General features: G+C 49.0%; 1 protein-coding gene across 1 annotated transcript in view; it reads left to right on the forward strand.

Moving 5' to 3' along the window:
• Positions 1-21,873: 21,873 nt before the first annotated feature.
• ALX4 (ALX homeobox 4) overlaps positions 21,874-23,693 on the forward strand; it is a 42,749-nt gene continuing 40,929 nt past the window's right edge. The window contains exon 1 of the mRNA XM_005480129.4: positions 21,874-22,833. Coding sequence (XP_005480186.2) covers positions 22,437-22,833 — 397 coding nt within the window. The 5' untranslated portion in view covers positions 21,874-22,436. The remainder of the gene's footprint in view (positions 22,834-23,693) is intronic.

Below are 23,693 nucleotides of genomic sequence, written 5' to 3' on the forward strand. Positions count from 1 at the left end.
GTGTGGAAAGAGGAAGGATGTCAGGTAAAATCAGTGCTGCCCTCATCTTGCCGTCTCTGACGTTATCTTATGTGAGAATAAGGAAATTCTCCAGACTTGCAGAATCTAGAGATAGTTGTGCCGGGTAAATTTTATATAGTTGACAGGAAAATTTAAGCTTTGGATTTGAAGTGACAGCTGAAGCAATACAGCCTTATCTCACCATTAATCTCCTCGCCTTCCCCATACAGTGTAAGTTAACTAGGCTTCTGAACAGACAGCATTCCATGTGTCTTTTCTCTTCTCTTCTCTTCTCTTCTCTTCTCTTCTCTTCTCTTCTCTTCTCTTCTCTTCTCTTCTCTTCTCTTCTCTTCTCTTCTCACAATTCCTAATGATGCATTTAATTAATAGTAAATGTGCATAGATGTTTTCTGGGCAGCCATATGACAGCCACATTAACACCATATGAGCCTAATATTGTTTATTGTTATTACAGTAAATACCAAAGTGAATTAAGAATGATTGATCAGACATTTATTGTGACTTGCCCAAATATATATATATTTAATAATAGGATATTTCAAAAGAAGAAAGAGAAATGTTGGCAGAAGAGAAATTCAAACATATATGCTTCTTTCTTGTTTGTTTGTTTAAAAAATAACTAATTAGCTGAGCTGTGTGGCCATATTTGAAAGAAAGAGAAGTATTCACTGTGTTTAATAGCACTACACTAACCCAAGGTGACACCTACAGAAATAACTTGGAAGTGTCACTTGACAGTCAATCAATTCCTTATGGTCACAAACCCATTAAAAAAACCATAGCACCAAAGGTATTAAAAATATTAATAGGGCATTTAAAGTCCTGCAGAAAGGCAGAAATGTGTCAGGCTGGGAGGAAGGCAGGAGCAGGAGGGCCCTGCCCGGTGTCCTTGTGCTTTCTGCAGGGAAGCGCAGGGAGATCGGGCATCCCCCACGGGAGCGCCCCTGCACCGCGCTCACCCAGGGAAACAAAAAGAGCAGGAACCCTTATTGAAAAGATTATCTTTCCCATCAATAATCCCCCTCTAAGAGTTCTTTATTAGTAAACCCTGTGGCAAAACCTGACATATTTACAGCTTGCAGTAAACTTTATGTATCTGAAACAATATTAATAATAAAGAGCCGGTGACCAGAGCAAATCATTCCAGCCTGCAAAATGATCAAGTGAAAGCTTAATTGTACTGAAAAGAGAGAGTCCTGACAAGTTGAAAATCCTTCCCACACACCCTTTCCAAAAAGCAAACTTTACTAAGATGAAAAAAGTGTGCTGGAGGATTGGAAACATAAGAATACATATTTAAAAAAAAAAAAAAAAAGCCCAAGTCTGATATCACAGGCTGAGCTGAGACAGAAACCTGATCTTTTACATGGAATGGGCAACATTTGGGTCTGTTTTATGTGAATTGCTCCAAGCTGTTTTGGTTAGAAATGTATAGATTTTAAGGTAAGGAGTACCCTATAGGCAGTGCAGGTCATTCTCAGTATTGGAAGACGTTCCCCATTACTTTTCAGCTGACAAAGGTAGGGTCCAAACTTTTCTTTCTTTGCTGAGTAACTTATTTGCTTTAACAGTGAGCTGGATTTGGCAAGAGAGACATTTGTATTTTGCTGCTTGATTGTGCTTTTCAACACTCTCATTCCCTCTCTCCTTCCCTTCTAAGGATTATCCTGTTTTAGTTGCCAACCTGCAGAAATTTTTATTTTCCTTTTTCCTGCTAACATTAAAAAAAAATGTTATTTCTCAGTAATTCTACAAACTTGTCTTTGCTGGTGAAAATGGGGAAAATTAATCTGTTTAGAACAATTTTTTAATTTGGAGGGGATAAACCTGAAGAGCTCCAACTGTTTTTCGAGTAGGCTTTGCTTCTTATTAAACAGCATTTAAGTGCTCTTATTATGATTTTTTTTCACTAAAAATATTGAAAAATACCTTCCCATTTTACCAGTCAAAAATATTTCCTTGCCTTTATTTTACTTGACATAATAGCTCTCAAACATCTTTATATTGACTAAAGAAAAGAAATATTCATGGTTTGGAAAAGGCGATTAGAAATGCCAAAAACAGCATAAGCATAAGAATTTTTTGTAAAAATTGTAACATCTTCCAGGATGTTTTTTAAATCTGTTTCTGCTATCAAAAACAAAAACAACCCCCCACAAAGAAATTATCAAACCTAGTTCTGCTTTTATTCTTTTAATTATTTAAAACTATATTTTGACATCACCATATTTCTTATACATGCATGTTAAAACTAGGGGGACAAATATTGCAATATAGTTTTGAATGTCTGATATGTGCCATTTGTTGATTTAAAATTTACCAATGAAACACACAACAAAAGAGCTGTAAAACTCTCTTTAATATGTTACATATTTAAGTAGTGCTTACTTGTCACATTTTGGCTAATACTTATGTAGCCTTTTAAAATGAAAATAAAATATCTTGACCATGATGTTGTAATTATGCACAGCGCGTTCATTCCCTTCCCAGAATGACTCCCTGCTTTACTCTTCTCTGATAATCACACAGCAATAGCTTCCCTACGTGGCAATTTATTTTTTGTCCTCAACGTATTTCAGCTCTCAGAAGATTTTGCATTTGTATGGCAGCACGTCCAGACAACGAGCTGCAAATACATATTTGTCTGTCCCCATGAATGTCTGTGCACAGAGGGATGGGCAGTGGGTTTAGTCCAGTTTTGCAATGAAAAGAAGAAAATCCTATGGGAACCCGCTCCATTATTTCCCTGCCTTGGAGCCGTACTGGTTCACCGTTGGGGCTTCTGTGTTTGGCACACAAGTTTCCACTGAGTTTGTCCTTTAGATTTTTATCTGCTTAAAATGTGGAGGGTTTTTTTTCCTCAGAGCGTGAGATCAGATCTTATTTGTTTGTTCGCTTTGTGTCATCAATTGTCACAAGCCACATTTTCACTAAATTCATTTTGCTGCTGTACAATAGTTATAAATGAAGTGAGGGGTGGGAGGGTGACTGCTGGGTGACTTGTTTTTTCTTCAACTATCTTCATAAAAATAGACAGAGATTTCATAAAACGAATGAGGGAATCATTTTGTTTGGAAAAAAAACTGCAAGCAGCAGAGATGTGCTGCCTACTGCCCTCAAGAAATTACTAGAAGAGACTTGAGAAAAACATCAGCTATTTTTGCCTTTTGATTCTCTTTAATTTATTTTTATTGTCTATTATTATGTAGAGATGCATCTGTCCATAAATAGATTGCATTACTTGCTTTCCTAATATAGCTCAGCTAATTAAATCAACCTCAAAAAAGAAATATTTTCTCATCACATTTTCAGTTTAATTGCCTCAAACTTGGAATAAAAAATTGTTTTAATTTCAGTACACTGGGAAGACTCATACTTAAAAAGAATAAAGTAGCGTACTCTAAACTTATAGTGATTTTCCTTTAGCCCGTTAAACTTTCTAATAATCTTGACTTGCCTATTTGGAAACGTTAAAGACAATGCCACTATAAACACAGCTCTTTCTGTATTGCCAGGTACATGCACATATATATATATTCCAAAGGCAGGTTATAAAGTGCACCCAGTTGGCAGCTGTCGGGAAGGTTATTTGTGGAGCGAGCGCTTTAGCCTAGGGACGTAGTGGGCTCTTAATAATAAGCAAGGGGGAAAAGAATTTAATGTTTTCTTTAAATTAAGACTCAAACAGAATTGCTTTAATGAATATCGGAGAAACTCACAGGCTTCAGTTTGCTCCTACTCTAACAAAATTTCCTTTGTGGTTTTCACTGTAAGATCAAAAGGAGCCAATTAACTTTTCTATAAGGTAAACAAACGGGGAATGGAAATAGACCCGCGAATGATCCAACTGGAGGGGTCCTGCCTTTTGTTGTTTTCCCTTTATTTCTGGTGCTTTTTCCCACATCGCCAGGGCAGGGGCAGGGGAGCTGCCCCCCGTGCTGGGCTCTGAGAGGACCTGAGCAGGGGCTGGGGAGCCAGCCCAGCCCATGGAGCTCATGAGAGCCAGGAAAGGCTGACAGCACCGCGCAGAGGAGCCCGGGGCTGCACCAAAGCTTGGTGCACCAGAGCTTTTGAGATGCAAAATGTTTCTCAGCACTGAAGTGGATAACATAAATTGAGACCACCATATAGTGGGGGAACGGGAGCATTTCCTCACCATCACAAAATGCAGTCCCTCCCCTACTGCTGGCTTCACTAGGATCCTCTGCAGCTTGGAAAGTCCCAGGCAGGCACAGGAACTCATTGGGCTGAGGGACCCAGGCACGGCTTGGCCGTGCTGCATGGCCCAGAGAGAGACAAGAAGGCACACACTGGGGGTGCTCTGGAGAAATCTGGGGTAGGAGAGAAGCAACAAGTACACACACAGATACGGGAAGACAAGAGTGGTGGCCAGGGTAGGAGAAACAGAACACACAAGAAAAACTTTCAACTAAACCCTCTTCAGTTTTCTTCTCACAATGTGAAAAAAAAACCAAAACAACATAAAAATCTGCAGGTCCTCACTCCCACCTTGCACATAACCAGGACAGCTGCTCTTTTTAACTTTTTCTTTGCTGGATATTTGCTTGGCTCCCCAACACAGCTGCACTTGCCCGGTTAGCTGTGGAACAGCTGCATTGCTCTCTCAGTGGGGAAGCAGAGTCCTCAGGATTACACCTCTCCATTGGGAGTGCCACACTGATCCACAGCTCCAATGCTCCCCAGCAGCCGCTGCTCCCCACCATCACCCAGACAGGAGAGCCCAGATGGCTCCCTGCATCTCAGCAAAGTCACTTCAGTTTTAGGGAGCACCAGCTGTACTTATAAATGCAGATAAGGGAATAAAATTACCTACCCTTAGGGAAAAAAAAAAAAATGGCTTTCTGGAGCTCCGGTTCTATTTACTTGAAGTGGCCATTTTATCTCTGAAAGAGTCACTGAAATTGTGTGTACCACAGGTAGGACAGAAGAAAGCTCATTTTTTACTCATTTTCTGATTTTCTGCAGAAAAGTAGATATTTCAGTAAGGTGTTGGGCCATGCTGATTCTCATGCTTTGCCTCCAAGGTAGCTCTATCTAAATCAGCTGGAGTACCTCTGACCTACACAGCTCATGGGGCCCAGAGGTGCTGCTTTGGAAACAGCAGGGCTGTGTCTCCAAGCTCCAGCCCCTGCAGTATTTCTGTGTGGGACAGCAGCTGTCACATCAGCCACCAAAATATCAGGGTGCAAAAACCCCCATGAGCTTCAGAGGGCACAATGTCTTGCCTTTAGCCATGAGGTCAGAGAGGTTGGGTTTGCAAATCCAGCCAGGTCTTGGTCATCCACGCAATATGAAATCAATCAGCATTAATTGCTTTGCAGGGCCACATCTAGAGGTAGGAGCAAACTCAGCACAGTGACACCAAACTCTTCGTAGCTCTTGGGTCAGGTGCTGCAGTCACCAGTACCATGGAAATACTGCAGATTGACAGGCTCAAAGACACCAGGATGCAGATGTGAGTCACATACTTTATCACTGTATAAATATCTCAAAATACTTCCAAACCTCTGAATAACACAGAAATGCAGCCAGCTCTGGGATGGAGGGCAGCAGATAGAGGACTGCAGCATTACAGATTAATGGCAGGAAGGAAGGAAGGATTTGGCAGGCCCCCCTCACACCAAAAGGCATCCATGGTGTTTGATGTCCATGCAAAAATATCTCCTCCCTCCTAACAGCACAGAAGAACTGCAAAGCCATCTCTCCTGCATGCCCACCCTCAGCAGCTCCAGCCCCGGGTCTCCCCCCAGGTGCCTGGGGGCACAAAGGCACATTTGCACTCCCACCCACCATGGGGTTTTGCTGCTCCCATTTCAGTGCCACAGCCTCGATGGAGAAATGCAGAGAGGAAAGTGCTGTTCCAAGGGTTCTCCTCATGCTGCCACAGGCTGGTTCCTACACATGCCATTGAGGAGCACAGAGAGTTTCTGCCCCTGGAACGTGTGCAGGGTGACCTGAGCAGAGTGCTCATGGGGCAAGGCATCCCACTGTCCTTATGTACCAAATAACTTGAGGAGACAGGGAAGCAGAGTGATGAGTGCAATGGTGTGAATAGACTGTTATTTTAACTCTCAAATGGGTTTAATTACTGGGATTTTTTTTCCTTATTCCAAGGGGCAGCTAACAGTTTCTTGGGTTTTTCAGAACAGGCTTTCTTCGTCATGTCACCAATACATGAAACTAAGAATTTCTCTACCCCCACTCCCAACCCCCACATCTTCCTGTCAGATCCCTTTGGTGGGAAGGAGAGTTAGCAATATTCACAGATCCCAGTCATTAGGCCTTTCCTGCATAATTTCTAAAATGCACTAAGAGAAAAGTGGGGGGCAGGGGTGGGGCGGGGGGCAAAGAAAAACTCCTTTATTGTGCAGAGGCTCATAAATTCACTGCAGGACAATTTATAGCAGCAGAGTGTAGCACCTAACTCAAGTCAATGCAAGAGGTTAATATGAAAGGTTAAGGAACTCGGTTCTGGCTGATTTATGGTTGCACTGTCGGCTTTTATCCTGACCACAGCTCTGCAACTGTAGCTTGGGACTCTACAAAGCGCAAGAGGGGGTGGTGGTGTTAAAAAAATAATGTGTATTTAGACATTATCCCTGCCCATAAAATAAAGACCCCAAAATTCTTAAATGACCAAGAAGCTTTTGTATCACCACATGCCACTGCAAAAGCAAAGCACCTCCACTCTTCTATTGCCAGGCTCCCAGAGCAGAGGGGATTGCTGTGATCATCTTGTTTGCTTCCTGTATTACACAGGCAATAGGTTTCTCCCACAAGCTGGATTAAAGCTTCTCTTTCTGAAAGCTGCCCAAGCATAAAATTCCCACGTGCCAGCACAGAGCCCAGGATAGGCAGAGGTGACTTTGTGACAATAAGATGATACCCTGCTCCAAGGATGTACTTGCTTGAATCCAGAATCCAGCCACTGCCTCATAAAAAGCTTTTTGCTTGCAGTATGGAAAAGGCCTATGCAGGTGGACATTTCTCTTTGCAAGTGCACATAGTCAGTGACCTCCCAATATTCTGTCTCCAACAGGACAGCCTCCTTCTGTGAAATTTATTACATTGCCTCGCTGACAATCTTTTCAACTTCCTCCAGCAGTTGTCCAGCCAGAGAAAGGCAGAACTGGTGCAACATTTGAGTAGCAACCTTACCAAGTATCATACAAGCTCTGCTACCAGAAATATGCATTTCTGCTGGTGTCACACTGGCAGTATTTTCATTAAAATACATGAACAAATTTTTTTTCAGTTTATAAAGTTCCGTCTTAATTCCACATACTGTAAGTTCTTACTCTGGCAGTATTGAGACAGGCATCGTCAAGAAATATGAGTAGCTGGATTTCATGTAAATTGACTTTAGCAAGCAAGCTGTATTTCTGTTTCAAAAGGACAAGTAGCTCCTCTCACAAGACCCATTCCTGTGAAACAGTGTATTGGCAAAACACTTTTGTCCTTGCTGTTTACCAAAACTATTGCACTTTTAATCCATGACCAACATCAAAATGCTCTGCCTATAGATGCCTGAATCATCCTTCAGTCCCAGACTCAGCACTGTTTGTTCACAAAGTCTTGTGGATTGGCCCTAGATGTACCTCTGTGTAACTGAGAGCCCAGCCTGGGTACTCAGAGCAGTTCTGTCTGACCATCCATGCTGGAGAAGGGACACAGCAAGGATACTTTTGCAGTAACATTTTGCAGCAATGATCCAAACCCACAAGAAATTCCTGTGCCTGTAGGTCTATTACTACATTAGAGAAAAATTACATTTGTCCTTTGATTTTTTCATAGAAGAGCGTCTGTCTGTCAAAGCTTTGGGGAGCTGGGCTGTGTTAAGGCTCCAGCCTGGAACTGGACATGAAGTTTTCCTGCTCAGGAGGGAGGAAGGGCTGAGAGCCAGAGGCAGCCCTCAGGCACTCGGTTTTCCTTTCCCTGCTTGCAGAGCAGGGTGTAACTCAGTTGTCCCCACCAGGACACGGTGTCCTCTCAGAGCCCCTGGCCATCCTGGTCCTTGCCCATGAGGTGCAGAGACCCCGCTCCCCGCTCTGCCCTTCCCAAGCTGCCTCTCCAGGCGCTGCCTCCCAGCATGGCACACAGAGGATGTTCACGTCCCAGCTGGGCAGCAGCACAGGGGGGACAGTGTTCCTGTCTGTTTGCAAATGCTCCCTGCACCAAGGATACGCTCCTGGCCAAAAATAGCCTTTGGGTTTACATGTGTTGGCTAAACAAACCATGAAGCTTTTAACCCCACTTGAAACCCAAATCTCCCGAGGATTTCTAATCGGAGAGAGAGAATTGTACCCTTATGTGTTCAGGAAACACATTATTTTTTTCTTAGCTGTGTAACTAAGCTTTTTGTTTTCACTTAATTTTCTTTTTGTTAGATTATGGTTGAATAAGCTCAAGTTTTAATATCTGCATGTTTGTGCTACTAGACACTGTTCCTGCTGCTTCTGGAGAATAGAGAATATTGGTTTATGGCCCATATGAGGCAGAGAGAGACAGAGACAGTGAGAAACAGAGAGAGAGGAAAGAAGTTAACTTTAGATTCTTCTTTAGCCAATTTTTGAACAACAATTCATGAGCATATTTCTGCTCTTGGCTCTTAAATTATTTGCATAATACTCTAAGTGCATAAGACGTACAAGAATCTTTAAGAGCCATTATGCAAAGGTGAAGTACAGAGTAACTTTGTCAAGTTATTGTAATCCAGGAAAGTGGGCATTTGCATAGAACCATAAGTTTTGTACACAACTGGTAAGAAGTTTAAACACTCAGTGTATGGTATTTCAAGTAAAAAATAAATCCTCTCTCCTCTTTCTTTCCCTATCATCAATTGACATCAATAGTTAAAGGCCTTGGCAGAAAATCTAAATCACAGATAAAGAAGTAATACAAACAGAAAGCCTAATCCTGCTGCCAAGAAGTTGAACAGCAAAAATTTTATTGATGTTAGCACAGGCTAGATTGGGCCCAGGCACAGAGAAATTAGGGAAAGTTGCTATCTAGATTGTATGAGCCAACATAATGCAGTCTCTAGAGGTTAGGGAGATTTCCCTTTGGAAACACATCCACCCAAATGCTTGAAATGCTGGCAATTCATATGACTAAGAGAAGGAGATAGTTCTCAAAACTCAACTTCCCTCACAGATTTGCACATATTCTTCTTGGACAGCTCCAAATACATATATATATTTCTCTTTTTAGGTGATAGAAAAGCAAACTTTATAGTCCCCATACCTGGACTAGTAGAACATATGTGTAGGTGCACTTTTTGTGTAAAGATGGGCTGAAAAATTGGTATTTTTAACACTTCCCCAGAATGTTGCATGTTCTTGCACTCTTCAAGCTCAGACATCTTTTTACAGGTTTAACACTGTGAGCAGCCACAGCTGCAGGGAGTCCACACTGCTGCATGTATGTGGCCCTTTGTATTCTAACCAGAGGAATCTCTCAGGAGATGGAAATATCAGTACAAGAGCCTTGAAATGGCCTCTGCTTCTGTAAAGTGACTATGCAAGAGGTGCATCCTCAGCAGACATGAGCAGCAACGCCACTGCAGCAAACTTTACTGGAGGGCTTTTCCTCCAGGGGATTCATTTAATCTCCAGGTAAATTCAGTTCCCCATGGCCCCACTTGCCACTCAAAGAAGGACATAACCTTGCAGACCGAGTCATACCCACAGTATTTTTCTTTTCCTGCTATAGTTATTTAGGGATTTCAGAGGGCAGTCCAGAAGGATCAGCTCAGCAAACCCCATATAGCTTCTGATAGCAACCAAGACAGTGCTTAGCAGCTTGTCACATGTAGGTATGAGTCAGAGGTCAGGGTCAAGTGTCCAAGAAGACACCACCAAACCATCTGCCACCGCACCCACTGCCTCTTGCACCAGGCTTCCTGGGTAGCTGCCAAAGCCTTGGCACTGACGCCACCTGTGAGGCTTGCACCCAGGGTAACACAGGAATTATGCCCCTGGAGAGGAGGAGCTGGACACAAGGCAATGGATGGAGTTCCATTTCATCCTCAGCCATGGAAGGAACTGGATTCACGTTTCTGTGGTATCTGTGAGGTCTCTGTTCATCTGTGCAGTTCAGTGATCTCATCCTTGCTGCTTGTCCCAAGGTAAAATAAATTTATGGATTTAAGGTGACTGAAGGTTTTTAAAACAAATCTCTTCTTGTCCCTCAAGGAACCTAAAAAATCATATTTCAGCTTTCTGTTTTGTTTAAATGGCATCACACAACTCCATTGCCCTCCCGGAAATATCACCAAGAAACTGCCTCAAATATGACCTGGGAGAGTGCTGATGCAGTTGAAGTAAATCATGCCAGTCATCCAGAGTGAACTTTTATTCCCATTCTTCTTATAAAAATAATATTAACCGAGGTTAAAAAAAAAAAAAAAAAAAAAAAAACAAACAAAAAAACCCCTGACTTTCTTGGAACTGGCCATCAGTTGAGTGGGTCAATTTAAGGTTTTTAGTGAATATATTTCCCTCAAGCTGCTTGAGGCCTTGAAGAGGAACTACTATACATCTTCCAATATTTTTCAGTGCTGTGTGTTCTATAAGAAAAGAAATCAGATAGACACAACACTGAACTCTCTCCTTTTGTCCAGTTTGGCTGGAAGTTTTGCTGATTCTGATTGTTGAAATACAATCAACCCAAATTCAAGCTGCCCTCCCTCTGAACAGCATTATTTTTTTAAACATAAATAGATTTTTTTTAATGGAGACAAATACTGAAGAGTGAAATGCCTTGTGTGAATTGCCACAATGCCATCAGAGCCACGTCAATTTCTGTGAGGTGAAAAACCATCCTGGGTATTCAGTACACTAAGGCTGCTATAGACAATTCTGCTGGGAAGGAAGATGGGAAAATATCAGAGGTAAAAAGATGTGCCTTAACCCCTCTAGAAACAGCAGGTTCATATTTCAGACCCATGGGGTCTCAGACTGATGCGTTTCTTAAAAGGAGTCAAAAAGTCACAAATTCTGTTCACTGAGCAGATGTTCTCCAGGTAATAGCAAAGGCCTGTTTGATTAATACTCTTTTACCAACATATTTAAAATTTGCCCCTCAGAGCTGTTGGCTCTTTAATAAAATTCCTGTTCAAAAGGAGAGTGAAAAGGAAGCAAAGGACCAGCTCCTAGGTGTAAAACTAGTGTTATCCTCATTGAAACCACTCTGAAGCCAAAAGAGCAAACAACTTGAAATAAGGAAAAATCTGACATTTTCTAGCCATGTTCTGGCAGCAAATATATTTTTGACCCTCACTGGCAAGGAGCTGAGGGTTGTTCCCATTGCTGTCAGTAGAGTGCTTGCTGGTGGCCCGCTCACCATTGCCATGAGCCTTTTGTTTCCAGTAAAGCAGATGAGTTCACAATCGTGTGCATGCCTCATGCATTCATGACCTGTGTGACTAGGGATAATTCAAATAGAAATAATCCCATTAGCTCAAAGATGGAGATCAAAAATCTTATTGACCTTTACAGGCAGTGACACCTTCATTCTGACCAGTGTGCTCAGGACCAAGTCTTGATGGTCATTTCATGCCACTGAAGAAAACAGAGGCACACTGCAAGATGCCATGGGCAAGAGTAATATATTTTGTCTCTGTATGATTTGGGTTTTTGCCTTTGATGACAGGATTCAATGCAGAGGTTCAACCAGATAGCATGGAAATTTCAGTTACAGAGAGCATGAAGTCTCTTTTAGGAGAATCTGGATACTGTGAACACTTACAAATTGGTCATTTATGTCAAAATATAAGAATTAATGTGAGAGAACAGATTCTTCCACATATGGAAGTCATGGCCACAATATCTAATTTATTATATACCATTTGCCCAATGAATCTAATATCATAAGCCAAACAAAAGACAGTTATTTTGTCCATAGAAACCTCAAATGTTGGATGTGAACTCAAAAGACACACGGTGGGACTGCAAAAAGGGGTTGAAGTCACTCTGTGCCACTGTAGCAGAACTGTTTGGTGGATTTGGTCCCCTTGACCCAGAGCAGAGAATCTTTCTGATTTCACTGTTGAAAAATGGTGAGAGGTGAATGCCATATAAAAGTATTCAGAGATCAGAGATACCCTGTGGAAAAGGGAGAGCTGGTTGAGCAGGTGGCACCTTTGTGAACCAATGGAATTTGTTCCAAGGGAGTGTGTACAGGCACTGGTGGTTCAGTGAAACATCCCAGTATGGTCAGCCTCTGAATCTGCTTGGGGTCTAGAGTGATATGAGGAGAGAAGGAAATCTGAGAAATTCAGGTCTAGCCACAGCTGGATTAATACACACCTCAAGGCAGAGACACAGCCATACCAGCATGTGTCTGAGTCCCTGGACAGGGAATGCAAGGGTGCCTTGGAGAAGGGACAACCCAAAAGCTTTCATGACATTTAAACCTCATAATTCCTGGAACTCATTGATTCTCCTGCTCTGATGCACAAGGATGTGCTTCACATGCTCTGGATGTGCAGTTCTACATGATTAGCCCATGCATACACACATCCCACCATGGGCCTGGGACACACCTCTCAGTGCTGAGCAGCCTGGTTACACAGTGCTGCTGCTCTCAGCACATTTTGGTTAATCACCCCTGAATGAGGGTTATTGCTTCTGGGTAAGCAATCAAAAGTTTAAACTGCATCTGCGTAAATATTCACCATCACATGAAGGTTTAAGCTGCTCTCAGCAGAGTCAGGAGTCATCAAGCAAATGCCCATGGCTTGTCTGGGTGTATCACCATCTGTCTGCATGGTTTTGTCCTTTTTCAGTGGCAAATGTGGGCTTAGTGCTGGTGCACGTGAAGGGCTGGTGGCTTCACAGAAAAGCAGGTGCTCTGAAAGCTTTAAATAGCTCTGCCACATACTTCAAACATGACTGGCAGCACTCCTAGTATTCTGCCCTGCGTTATTTGGCCAAGAAGCCTCAGCCTTTAGCTTCCAGACTTGGCCATTTCAACCTTAAGCCTCCATATGTCTCAGTCCTTCAGAGCATCCCACCACTGAACCTTGTCTAGCACAGGTATGGCTCCCTGGGGTGCTGTTCAAACATGCCAAGGGAGTGGAACATAATGAGAACCCATGGCAGGGCATCTTTAATTTAAGCCAGGATTTGAACCCAGGCCTTGGCAGATGTCTAGGAGAATTTTGCCCAAGTGTGCTTGTTTTCCTCCTTTCTTTTTCCAAGTGTTTGTTTCCCAGTTTGCACTAAATTTTATTGAAAACATCAGGCTAATAGCAATGGGGAGAGTGGTTGAGTAGATTTTGCCTCTTTTTCCCTTTTCTTTCTGGAATGCAGCCATCAAAATAAACATTAAATGCATAATGCTGGGGCTTGAGTTATTACTTGTGAGGGTGCTGGGAGGGAAATTTATAGCAACATTACTGTGTTTTGCTAGAAATCTCTTAATGCACCAAAGTGGAGAGGTGTGTGTGTTTTTTATTAAAATGTTGCACTCTATAAATCTGAGCAGCAGGGAGGACACAGGTGGGCCCGGGGCTCAGCTGACTGGACTGTCATTCTAAACTTGGGGAAGGTCTGTCTGACTGTCCTCCCACCCCAGCCCAGCATCAGCACAGCCACAGGCTGTGGAGCCTCTGCCTTTGCCTCATTACAGCAGCCTTCCAGCACCTAAAGTGGAAAGAGGGAGAGGACTTTTTGCAAGAGCATGTCGTGATAGGATGGGGGGAATGGCTTTAAACTGAAAGAGAGTAGGTTTAAATTAGATTTTAGGGAGAAATTCTCTGCTGTGAGGATGGTGAGGCATTGGAACAGGTTGCCCAGAGAAGGTGTTTATGCCCCATCCCTGAAGTGTTCCAGGCCAGGGTGGACAGAGCTGTGAGCAACTTGCTCTAGTGGAAGATGTCCCTGCCCATGGCAGGGGGATTGGAATGGGTGATCTTTAAGGTCTTTTTCAGCACAAACTATTCTATGATTCTTTGCTGTTATTGTTATTGCTGTTGGGTTTACTCCCTCTTTTTGTCCTTCTGATTTTTAAGCCACCAAAAATGACCAGTCAGGCTGTCATTTCTCCTGCTTTGATAGCAAATTTCCTAATGATGTCATTCAAACACTGTTCCTTTTCGGACTTTCTCAGTGACCTTCTCTTGTGCCCTGGCAGCAGTGAGTCCTGATGAGAAGTTTTCATGAGTGCATGACCCCTAAAAGCTGAGGATGGCAGCTGGGCAGAAGTCTGTTCTGTGACTGGGCAAGGTTGTCACCACGTAATTTGGAGACTTGGGTGCACTTCAACAAGGCTGCTAACTTAGTACTCAATACAGGCTCCAGGGAAGCTGATGAAGCTCAGGACCTAGAGAAATACCAGTCACTGTGTCCCTGTGTCTCAGTGGATAAGGTACTTTTGCCTGAAATTCAGAGGCTGGCCATGCTGTCACCTGGGCTGCTGCTGCTCAGCTGCTCGCTGAAGGAAAGGGCAGAGACCCACAGGACTCCGGGGCTCTTTCCTAGCATCCAGCGACAGCAGATATTGTGGCTGAGTGTGAGTTCGAGGAATCACTGTTTGAGGCTCATTTTCTCTACCTTAAATGAAGGGCGCTTCCCTCAGGGTGAGACTTTAAAGTAAGGATGCGACATCGCCGCAGGATGTCCATGCAGGCAGGCTTGTCCTCAGCCTGCTCCACGGCTTGCAAAATATCTCTGTAAGACCAATCCTGGACCATCCTGTGGAGGGAACTTGCGAGCCCTGTGAACTGACTCCCCGTTAATTAGAAATGGTTCTGACACAATAAGCCTTGATAGGATATTTTACAAATTAAAAAAAAAATAGCAGTGTTCCTGAAAGGCTTAAAAAAAAATAAACAAGCAAACGAGTAACAGGAAAGAAGGAGCCATATCTACGGTCCAAGAGACTGGAAGAGCAGCCTGGAGCCCCTGCTGGGAATCACATCTATCCGAGATCCCGCGGCTGTGGGAGCCGGCCGAGGCGGAGAGCTGCGCCCCCGGGCAGCCCTGGGGCCGGGCGCTGCTGTGTGCCCGCGGCTGCCGGGGCTGCGGCTGTCCCAGAGACACCGTGCAGAGAAACCGGAGATTTTATTTGCAAATCCCCTTTGTCCTGCTTCCCTCCCTCTTCAGGACAGTTCTGGAAGGGACTTTTCAGGGCTTGCCTAAACCCCCAAAAAAGCACACGTTCCCATTCCTGTACGCCTCCTCGAATGAACCTGCTGATAAAAGGGGGGTTTCCTGCAGCAGCAGTGCCTCGGAAAGCAGCGCTCTGAGGAGCGGGACGGGAGAAAGCCGCTGTCGTGGCCCCGGAGCAAGCGTGGGAGCCCAGCGCGGGCGCTCCTCAGCGGGGCCAGGAGCTCAGGAGCTCCGCGAAGCATTTAGACATTGCCCTGAGTACTTAAACTGGGCAGCAAATTTTGGTGCAAATCACAAGGAAAATAAGTTTGTGCTTGATGCGCTGTCCGCCTAAAATTGTGCTGTGATATCTATGATTGGTCCGCAATTGTTATCAGGAAAAGAAAAATCGTCACCATTATAATTCCTAGCACTGGGTCAGGAGTTGCTTTGTCTGAGGATATCTGTTTTCCTTTGGTTTACAGCTGGTTTAAGGGGGCTGCTTAGACATTGCAACGAGAAAGGTGCGTTTGTTACAAACAACCCCGGAAATATCTACCGGAGAGAAAGGCTGGGAGAAGAGCAAACGAAATCCAAGGGCCAGGCGGGACCGGGGACGGGGCTCAGGCCGCCGCTCCATCGCGGCAGCCCCAAGGCTCGGGGGCGCCGAGCAGACCCCCGCAGAGTGCGGGAAAGGGCGCGGATCTGCCGTCCCTCTCCCAGACCTGGAGCGCAGTGCCCTTGCCTCATAATTGTAATAACAAGTATCCACACTTCTCTGGGAGGGCTTTTCATCCTCCCTTGGCAGCAGGCGCCAGCTGCTGCTCGCCGAGGGATGCTGGAGGCGGCTCTGCGGGCTGGGCCCGCGGCCTGGGCGGCGAGGCCGGGTCTCAGCACCAGGCGTGACGGAGCGGGGCGAGCTCCCTCTCGCTCAACTTGCCCTCCTGCCCCGGCCTGTCCCCGTCCCTTCTCCCTCGCCCCGCCGCCGCGGGCTGTCCCAGCTCGGCCCTGCTCATAAGGTCAGGGAGAGCCGCTCTCGCCGCGCTGACAGGTGCACCAGCTGCCGCTGGATGCCTTCGGCCCGGAGCTCCCTCCTCCCTGACCTCTTTGTTTCAAGCGCAGGGCAAGGAGGACATTCTGAGGCCGGCGCTCCCCAAGGGGCAATGCCAATCCCGCGGCGCATCGCGGCCCCGGCCCCAAAGGTCACCCGTGCCGGGGCAGTCCCTGTCCTGTTTCTGGGACCAGGCCCCCGCCGCTTGGGGCGGTGGGTCCGCCCGGTCCCGTAGAACATTCCCGGGCCAGGGGGGCGCGGTGCCGCATCCCCGGGGCTCCGCTGCCCCGCCGAGCCTCCCGCAGCTCCCGGGCTGCTGCCGTGCCGCCTCCCACTGCCGTGCCCTCGGCAGGAGCCGCTGTCTCGGCATCACCGCCCGGAGGGGCAGCGCTTCCCCCGACGGCACAGCCGCCCTGCCTTCCCTGCGCCCCAACTTGTGAACTACGCAAAAAATAGCGCTGATTTCAGAGCCAGGGCTGGTAACGCACAAGGAAAGTATCGAGCAAATTAATAGCAAGTGCGTATTTCCCCGCGTGAAGGAATTTACTGACGGCCACCAGAGATGACATATTCAATATAGACCCCGTCCCCCCACCATCCCAGGTCTGTCCGGGGTGCTTGGAAGTGGGATGAAGTGAGGGCACGGCTTTAGCTCAGCCCGGCTTTGCCGTCTAAGCCAGTCCGTGGTTCTCAGAGCCTGCTCAGCCCGGGCGGGGACGCGGCGCCAGCGGGGTGCGCTCCCCGCGCCCGGCGGGACCGGGGTGCGGAACGGGGGGCCGGGGCCGCCCCTGCTCCATCCTCCCATTGGTCCTCACTGGCGTCCCCCGGGGCCCCGCGACCGCGATGCCAAAAGAGGTGATTTTCCTTGTTTTTCTGGGAACACCAGGAAAAGGACGGGATCGAGGGTTTCTGCTGCTGCGGGCACAGCTCCGCGGAGCCTCGGACAGCGCAGGGCACAGCACGCAGCGCAGTGGGCCCGGCCGCCCTTCTCCGGCCGCGGCCGCCCCGGGATCTGCGTGCAGAGCCGGGTACATGAGTGCCCTACGGTGCCCGCAGCTGCGAGATCCACACTGTATGGAAAATAAAACAAAATTTAAAAATTAAAATAAAAACCAAGGGAACACCATTCTCCTCTGGAAAGCCGTTGCGTCCCGGACCAGCACTCTATGGCACCTTGGGGACCCCGGCATCGTGCGAGCAGAGCAGGCCATGGTGGCTCTGGTCCCCTCCTGCTGAGGGCCGCCCCCTGTGTCCCGCACGGAGAGGGCTGAGGACCCCGCCTCGCCCGCTGCTCCCGAGCGGGCACCGGGCCCCACCATGCGCTGCTCAGCCCGGCTCCGGCGGGGCCCTCAGCCAGCAGGTGCCCGCTTTGGTGACAGCACACAGATACACAGGCACAGGTGGCCTTGGGGATCCTTATGGAGCCCTCCGGCCCGGGAGCAGCAGGAGGGGCCGCGCTGCGGAGTGGGGCCGAGAGCACGGCCAAAAAGCGGGGCTGGGGGTGAGAGCCTGCGGGAAGCGGGGGTCTCTTGCTAAGGTGGATGTAAGAGGCAGCGGGGCGGGATCTAAGGAGGCGGATGGAAAAGCTTTGCCCGTACCAGCCCGGAGAGGCAGGGGCTAGCCTGGCCAGCTCCGGAGCCTGGTCCTTCCTTCTTCCCGGAAAGGAGGGGAGCGGGTCAGCTTCAGTTCTCTGCAAGCGCTTTCTTTGCACGAGAAACGCGTTTTGGCAACATTCGGTATTTATTCCCGAGGAAAGGCTCAACAGGCAGGAGAGCAAAGCCCCCGCTCCGTGCAGCTCGGGCCCCGGCCGGTGCCCGGCAGGAAGCAGGAGCCGGAGCACAGGGCGGCAGGTACCGGCCGGACGGTCACTAGGCAAGCTCCACTCCTGAAATAAAGATGCAGCCTTCATTCCGCTGGGAAAAAAAAAAAAAAATACATGTTGGGAGAGATTAGCACGAGTACTGTTTTCCCCTCATTTCCCCCTTGCAGTGGTGTTATAAATAGGTTGCCTTCAGATCTCGGTCCAGTACAAAAGGAGCCCGCAGGTCTGAAGTGACCACACAAACCAATCCGTTGGGGGAAAAAATTCGAAACAGTTTTCAAGAGCAGGGCTCTGCCGAAGTGCCAGGAGGGAACGGTGTGAAAGATCTCCCCTCTCTCCATCCCCCTCTCCAGTGAAATGACCCCGCTCCCTAAACGGAGGTATTTCCTCGGGGTGCTGGATCCGGCACCCCGGGCTGCAGCCGTGGCTCTCTCAGCCATCCCGCCGCCGCTCTGGCTGCAGCCATCGGGAATACCAGGAGGACGGCGGAGGCTTGAGGGGACACCCCTCAAGCCGCGGGTTTCCCCCGGAGGTGGCTGGGAAGTGGGGAAGAGCATTCCTGCCTCCTCCCCCGGCCTCCTGCGGGAGCCGGGCTCGTCCCAGCCGCCGTCCCGCCTGCCCGCTCCTCGCAGCCCTGCGCCGCCGCCCCCGGTGCACGGGGACCGGCGGAAACCCCTGCCTTTCCCCGGACTTAACACAAGCGGGAGTGCTTAAATCACACGGAAATAAAGATTTATTTTTCTTCCAGAAATCGAAATGCAGGACATGCCCGGCATCGCCTGCGCCTCGCTCCGGGTCCTCACCCGGGAGTGACGCCCGCCCGTGCCCCGGCGTAAAGAAGACAGCTCCTCGGAAACAAGCTAGTCAGGGCTGCCCTGGGCTGTCCCTTCTCCCCGGGGTGTCGCCGGCAGGCCACACCTGGAACGCCCGGAACTGCAGATTCCTGGCCCTTCCCGCACCTATCACTCGGTCGGCGTGAGCTGCCATCCGTAAAGGCGGGACCGGCTGGCTCTCACAGGGGCTCCGGCAGCTCTGGGGGGAAGGGACCCTCGGGAGTGACCTCCTCCAAAACCGACAGGGACCATACCTGAAAACTGCCTCGGTATAAAGCCCATGCACGCATGGAATTGGCAAACGGCTCCTACGGAGCGCAGACCTGTCGGCCGCTCATTTTCCCTTCCCTTTTGGATGCATTCGATGCAGGGACAGGGCAGATTTGGGGTCACTCAGAGGAAAAATGATGAGACCGTGTTTCAAACGGTGAAATGATGAGACCGTGTTTCAGACGGTGCGCGTCCCTTCGCGCCTTGCTCTGCGGATCGCGGGTCCTGCAGAGGAGAATGCAGAGCGCGGGTGGGCAGAACGCCGCGGCCGGAGGGACACGAGGGACACGGCCCGAGGGACACGGCTGTCCCGGCTGCACCGCCACACGCCGCTCCATCGCCCCGCTGAAAGGGAGGGCGGCCACAGGCTCCCTGCGTGCTTTTGTACTCGCAAGGCTCCGCTCCCGGCTAATGGGGGCCGAGGGGAATCCCCCGTCACACTAGCTGGGAGAGCTGCACGCCCAAACCTAGCCCAGCTAAACGAAAACAGTCAGGAAAAGTGATTTCCCGGTTATTCCCCCCCCCCACGCCCGCTAGATCGCCAGGTATTTGCGCACGTCCTTTCCCCCGGTAACGATTCCCGAATTAACCTTCCGCTTCTGGGGATGCAAATTGACTCTTGGGCAGAGGGTTCCATTGCTGTCCTTTCCGAGGGCTGCGGATCAGCCCTGATTTGAAGTTAATGGATTTTTCGTTACAATTTAATGCAAGGAGGGGCTAGCCGAGACTTCTGACCAAAGGAACCCTGGGCAGCTCTCCTTCGGGTCGGCCACTCTGGGCTGCCTCTGCGAGCCACTGCATTGCAGCGTTTCTGAATAAAAATGTTACACATATATAAATACACACACACACACACACACACACACATATATATATATATACACACACATATGTGTGTTCATAATCTCCAAATATCTCCCTTTAGTTTCTCGCTCTTGCCGTTGTTTAACTTTGCCGAGGAGAAATCCCGAGGCCGAGTATAATGCTGTAGCATCGACAACTGCCCTCACATCATTTCTTTCAGGCTTCTTCTTCGTTCCCCCAAACAAATTGCAGGGGAAGGAACTGGGGAAGGCGTATTTAAAGCGCCCCTCCGCCGTGAGCGACGCTGCGAGCCGGCTGCGGAGGAGCGGGGGATGCGGGAGCTGAGGTGCTCACGGTGCTCCCGGTGCTCCGGGCAGCTGCCCCTCGGCGGAGCCGCTCCCAGGCTGCCGGTACCGACAGTACGCGGCTACCTTGGCCGCCCCGGAGCTGACTTTAGAAAGGCTTTCATGCATTGAGTTGGTTTGGTTTTTATTATGTCGTGGACGAGGGAAAGAATGGGGCCTGCAGTGGGGTGGGTGAGTTTGGGAGGGGAGAAAGAAAGGACGGGAAAATAATTAAGTAGAGGTAATAAAGAGAATAAGGAAGGCAAATCCGCTGAAAGCTTTCTTGGACTAGAAAACTCAGCGAGCCCGGCCCTGCTCTGAGGGAAGCTCGCAAAATGGTTTAAAATCTCGTAAATGAATCCGTCTCTGGCTGTTTTTAATGACGACGTCGCTAGAAACCCCTTCTGCTTCTGGGGGGCGAGGGGTGGGCACCTATTCTTGTCAGATCCGAGCTAGTAAAGACGGCGGTGCCGCTCTTGCCCGTGGAGCAAAGGCCTGGAGGGTGGCGGTGGCCGCGGGCCCCTCCCGAGCCGCCGTCTCGGGGGTCACATTCCCGTTCTGCCGCATCCCGCTCCCCCCAGATACACACGCACAGATGAGAGGCAAGAGTCCCCCGCTCTGCACGGCGCGGGGTAAGCTCCACGGGGAAGGCAGGACTCGTGGTTCGGGCCGGCGGGACCCGCTGGGGGCCCAGAGCAGCAGCCAGGGCCCCCGCTCCCCGCCCGGCTCCGCTGCGGGCCGCGCTCCCGAAGGGGTTAAGGTTCTTCTTGTCTTCCCCTTCTGTTACTCGTTTTTTCCTTTATTTCGTTAAATTCAATTCTTTTCTTTTCTTTTCTTTTCTTTTCTTTTCTTTTCTTTTCTTTTCTTTTCTTCCCAAGAACTGTAGATTTAGTTTGCGTAATATCTTTATTACTGAAAACTTCAAGGTAAGCGAGCAATAGAAACCAGATGTGGGGATGGGAGGAAGGCAGAGTAAGAGTGAGTAAGGGGTAGCAGGAGTTAACTGGGGGAGGAGAGGAATCAGGTTGATTGGGGGCAGGGGGGGGAGGACGACGAAAGGTGAGTATTGATTTATTTTTAAGCTCTTTCTGGGTTGTAATTGACCCCTCAAACCAAAAAGGATTCCTGCCAGCCTTTGTCCCTTTGCAAGTCACCTCTGGCAATCCCAAAAGCTTGGTCCAATTCTGTGTGCTTGGTGACCCAGTTAAAATCCGTCCCCGCTGCCCTCCCGTTTGGATCTAGTAGTTTTACACCTGAGGAGAGCACGTTTTTAGAGGTGAATTAATAATGACCGTCATAAACGAGTGGCGAGACCCGGCGGAGAGCTGGCCCGGCTCTGTGCGGGGCCATGGCGGCACCGCCGTGCCACGGCAGGGAAACGGCTCAGGGCAGCGCTGCGAGAGTGTCGGCCCTGAAGGGGTTAACGGGCAGGGGGAGGCTTAAAGGCAGATAGCTGAGGGGAAAATCCGTATTGCCTTTAAAAGAGAGAAGGGGGTCGCAGAAGAGAGGGTCCCCACAGCTGGGGCAGTGAGCAGAGGAGGGACGGAGCGAACAGAGCGTGTCACGACCATTAAATCGTCCCCGGCTCTTCCGCCGACGCGGATGCCGCACTCATCTCTTCGTGGGGTTTATGTCATCTGCTCGATTTTCTGATTTCTAATCATAAAAATTTTGGGGCCGGTTTGTTTTTCTGGTTTGGTTTATTTTATTTTTTTAAACGCAAAAGATATGACCTCCATCTTCCCTCTGCTTCCACACACCCCCATACACACACACACACTCACACACACCCCTTCCTAGGCCCCCTCCCCTCCACTGTCATCATCTACATATTAATTGGGGGAGAGGTCTCCCTCTCTCGCTCTTTTTTTTTTTTTTCCCTGTGTGGTGGGGGGGAAAGCGCAGAGAAGAGCCTCTTTAGAATGTAATTTGGAGGGAGACACGGAGGGCAAGCGTGTATGAGAGAGGGAGGGAGGGAGCGAAAAGAAAAAGACCCCTTTTACTGTGCGAGAACTTAAGGGGGTTTGGAGATCTGGTCAGCTTTCACAAACATCTGAATCCTCTTAGAGCTCCCCGGCCCAGCTGTGAGTGTGTGTCTATGCGAGAGGGAGAGAGAAAGAGTGGCTCCTGGTGCCCCTCCAAGCGCATTAAGGACACTCGGGCCTTTTAATTTTAGGAATGAATGCTGATACTTGTGTTTCTTATTGTGATCCGGCTGCCATGGATTCCTACTACAACGCAGCCTCCCAGGACACAGAAGGCTCCTCGCCTTTTAGGGCATTTCAAGCAAGTGACAAGTTCAGCCCTACTTTCCTGGCCAGCAAAGGACAAGGCTTTGGTGACAGCGGCACTAAGTGCCGGAGCCGCTACAGCCAGCAGGAATGTCAGTCCCTGGATGGCAGCGTGCAGGCTCCCGGCTCCGCCTGCTCTCCGGCCTCCTTTAACAAATACCCTCCGCAGCAGCAGCAGCCGCACCTCTATATGCAGCGAGGCCCCTGCAAAACCCCCCCGGACAGCAACATCAAGCTGCAGGAGAGCAGCGGCCACAACGGAGCCCTGCAGGTCCCCTGTTACGGTGAGTCCTTGGCGTGCGGCGGGGAAGCGCTGCAGGCGAGAGCGGAGAGAGACTCTCGGGCCTGGGAAGCACCTCCCGGGAATGCGGGGGGCGGCTGCCCGGCAGGACTAACCCTCGCGGGGTCAGGGAGACCTTGCCCGGCGGCTCCGGCGCGCAGCCCGCTCTCCCCGCAGCGGGGGCCGCCGTGCCCCGCGAGTATCCTCGTTCCCAGCCGGCTCTGGAGCCCGCGATGCCCGCGGGAAGCGCCCCTTCCCCTGGGGCCCGCTTCGCCGCGATCTTAATCCCAGTTTGGGGTGGCAGGCGATGCGCTCCCGTTAGCTCTTGTACAACGCGGGGAACTCCGCGGAAACCGGGACAGAGAGAAAGAGCGGAGCGCCGGGCTGTGCAATGTGCTCTCCGCGGGGATCGTTTTCCGCAGAAAGAATTTCTGGAAAATTTCGCCGAAATCATAATTTTTGCGGTAACGGCCTCTCCTGTCTCTCACTTTCTCCCCTAATTGCCACTCCCCTAATTGATTTCTGCCCGGCTGCAGATAACCCCTCGCATCCCCTCCGCGGGTCATTAGCGGCAATTAAGACACTCCCTCGCGCTGGCGCTCGGCAGTCCAGCCGGGAACGGGGGCGCTTCTCACGCCGTTTCCGACCGTGCCTTTTAAAGGTTTTTTCGGGAGGTTTCCGCTGTATCGGGGCAGTTAGGGAAAAGCAAAACAAACAAACAGCTCCCCCTTAAAACAAACAGAAAAATTCAACAATGAAACAAATAAACCCACTAAGTTTTCCTCAGAAGAGAAGGTGGAAATGAAAGCTCTTTCTTTCCCTCCCGGTGATCTCTCTGTGGGCAGAGAGGCTGTCCCGGCCTAG

Source organism: Zonotrichia albicollis, chromosome 6, assembly GCF_047830755.1.
Source record: "Zonotrichia albicollis isolate bZonAlb1 chromosome 6, bZonAlb1.hap1, whole genome shotgun sequence".
Lineage (NCBI taxonomy): Eukaryota > Metazoa > Chordata > Aves > Passeriformes > Passerellidae > Zonotrichia > Zonotrichia albicollis.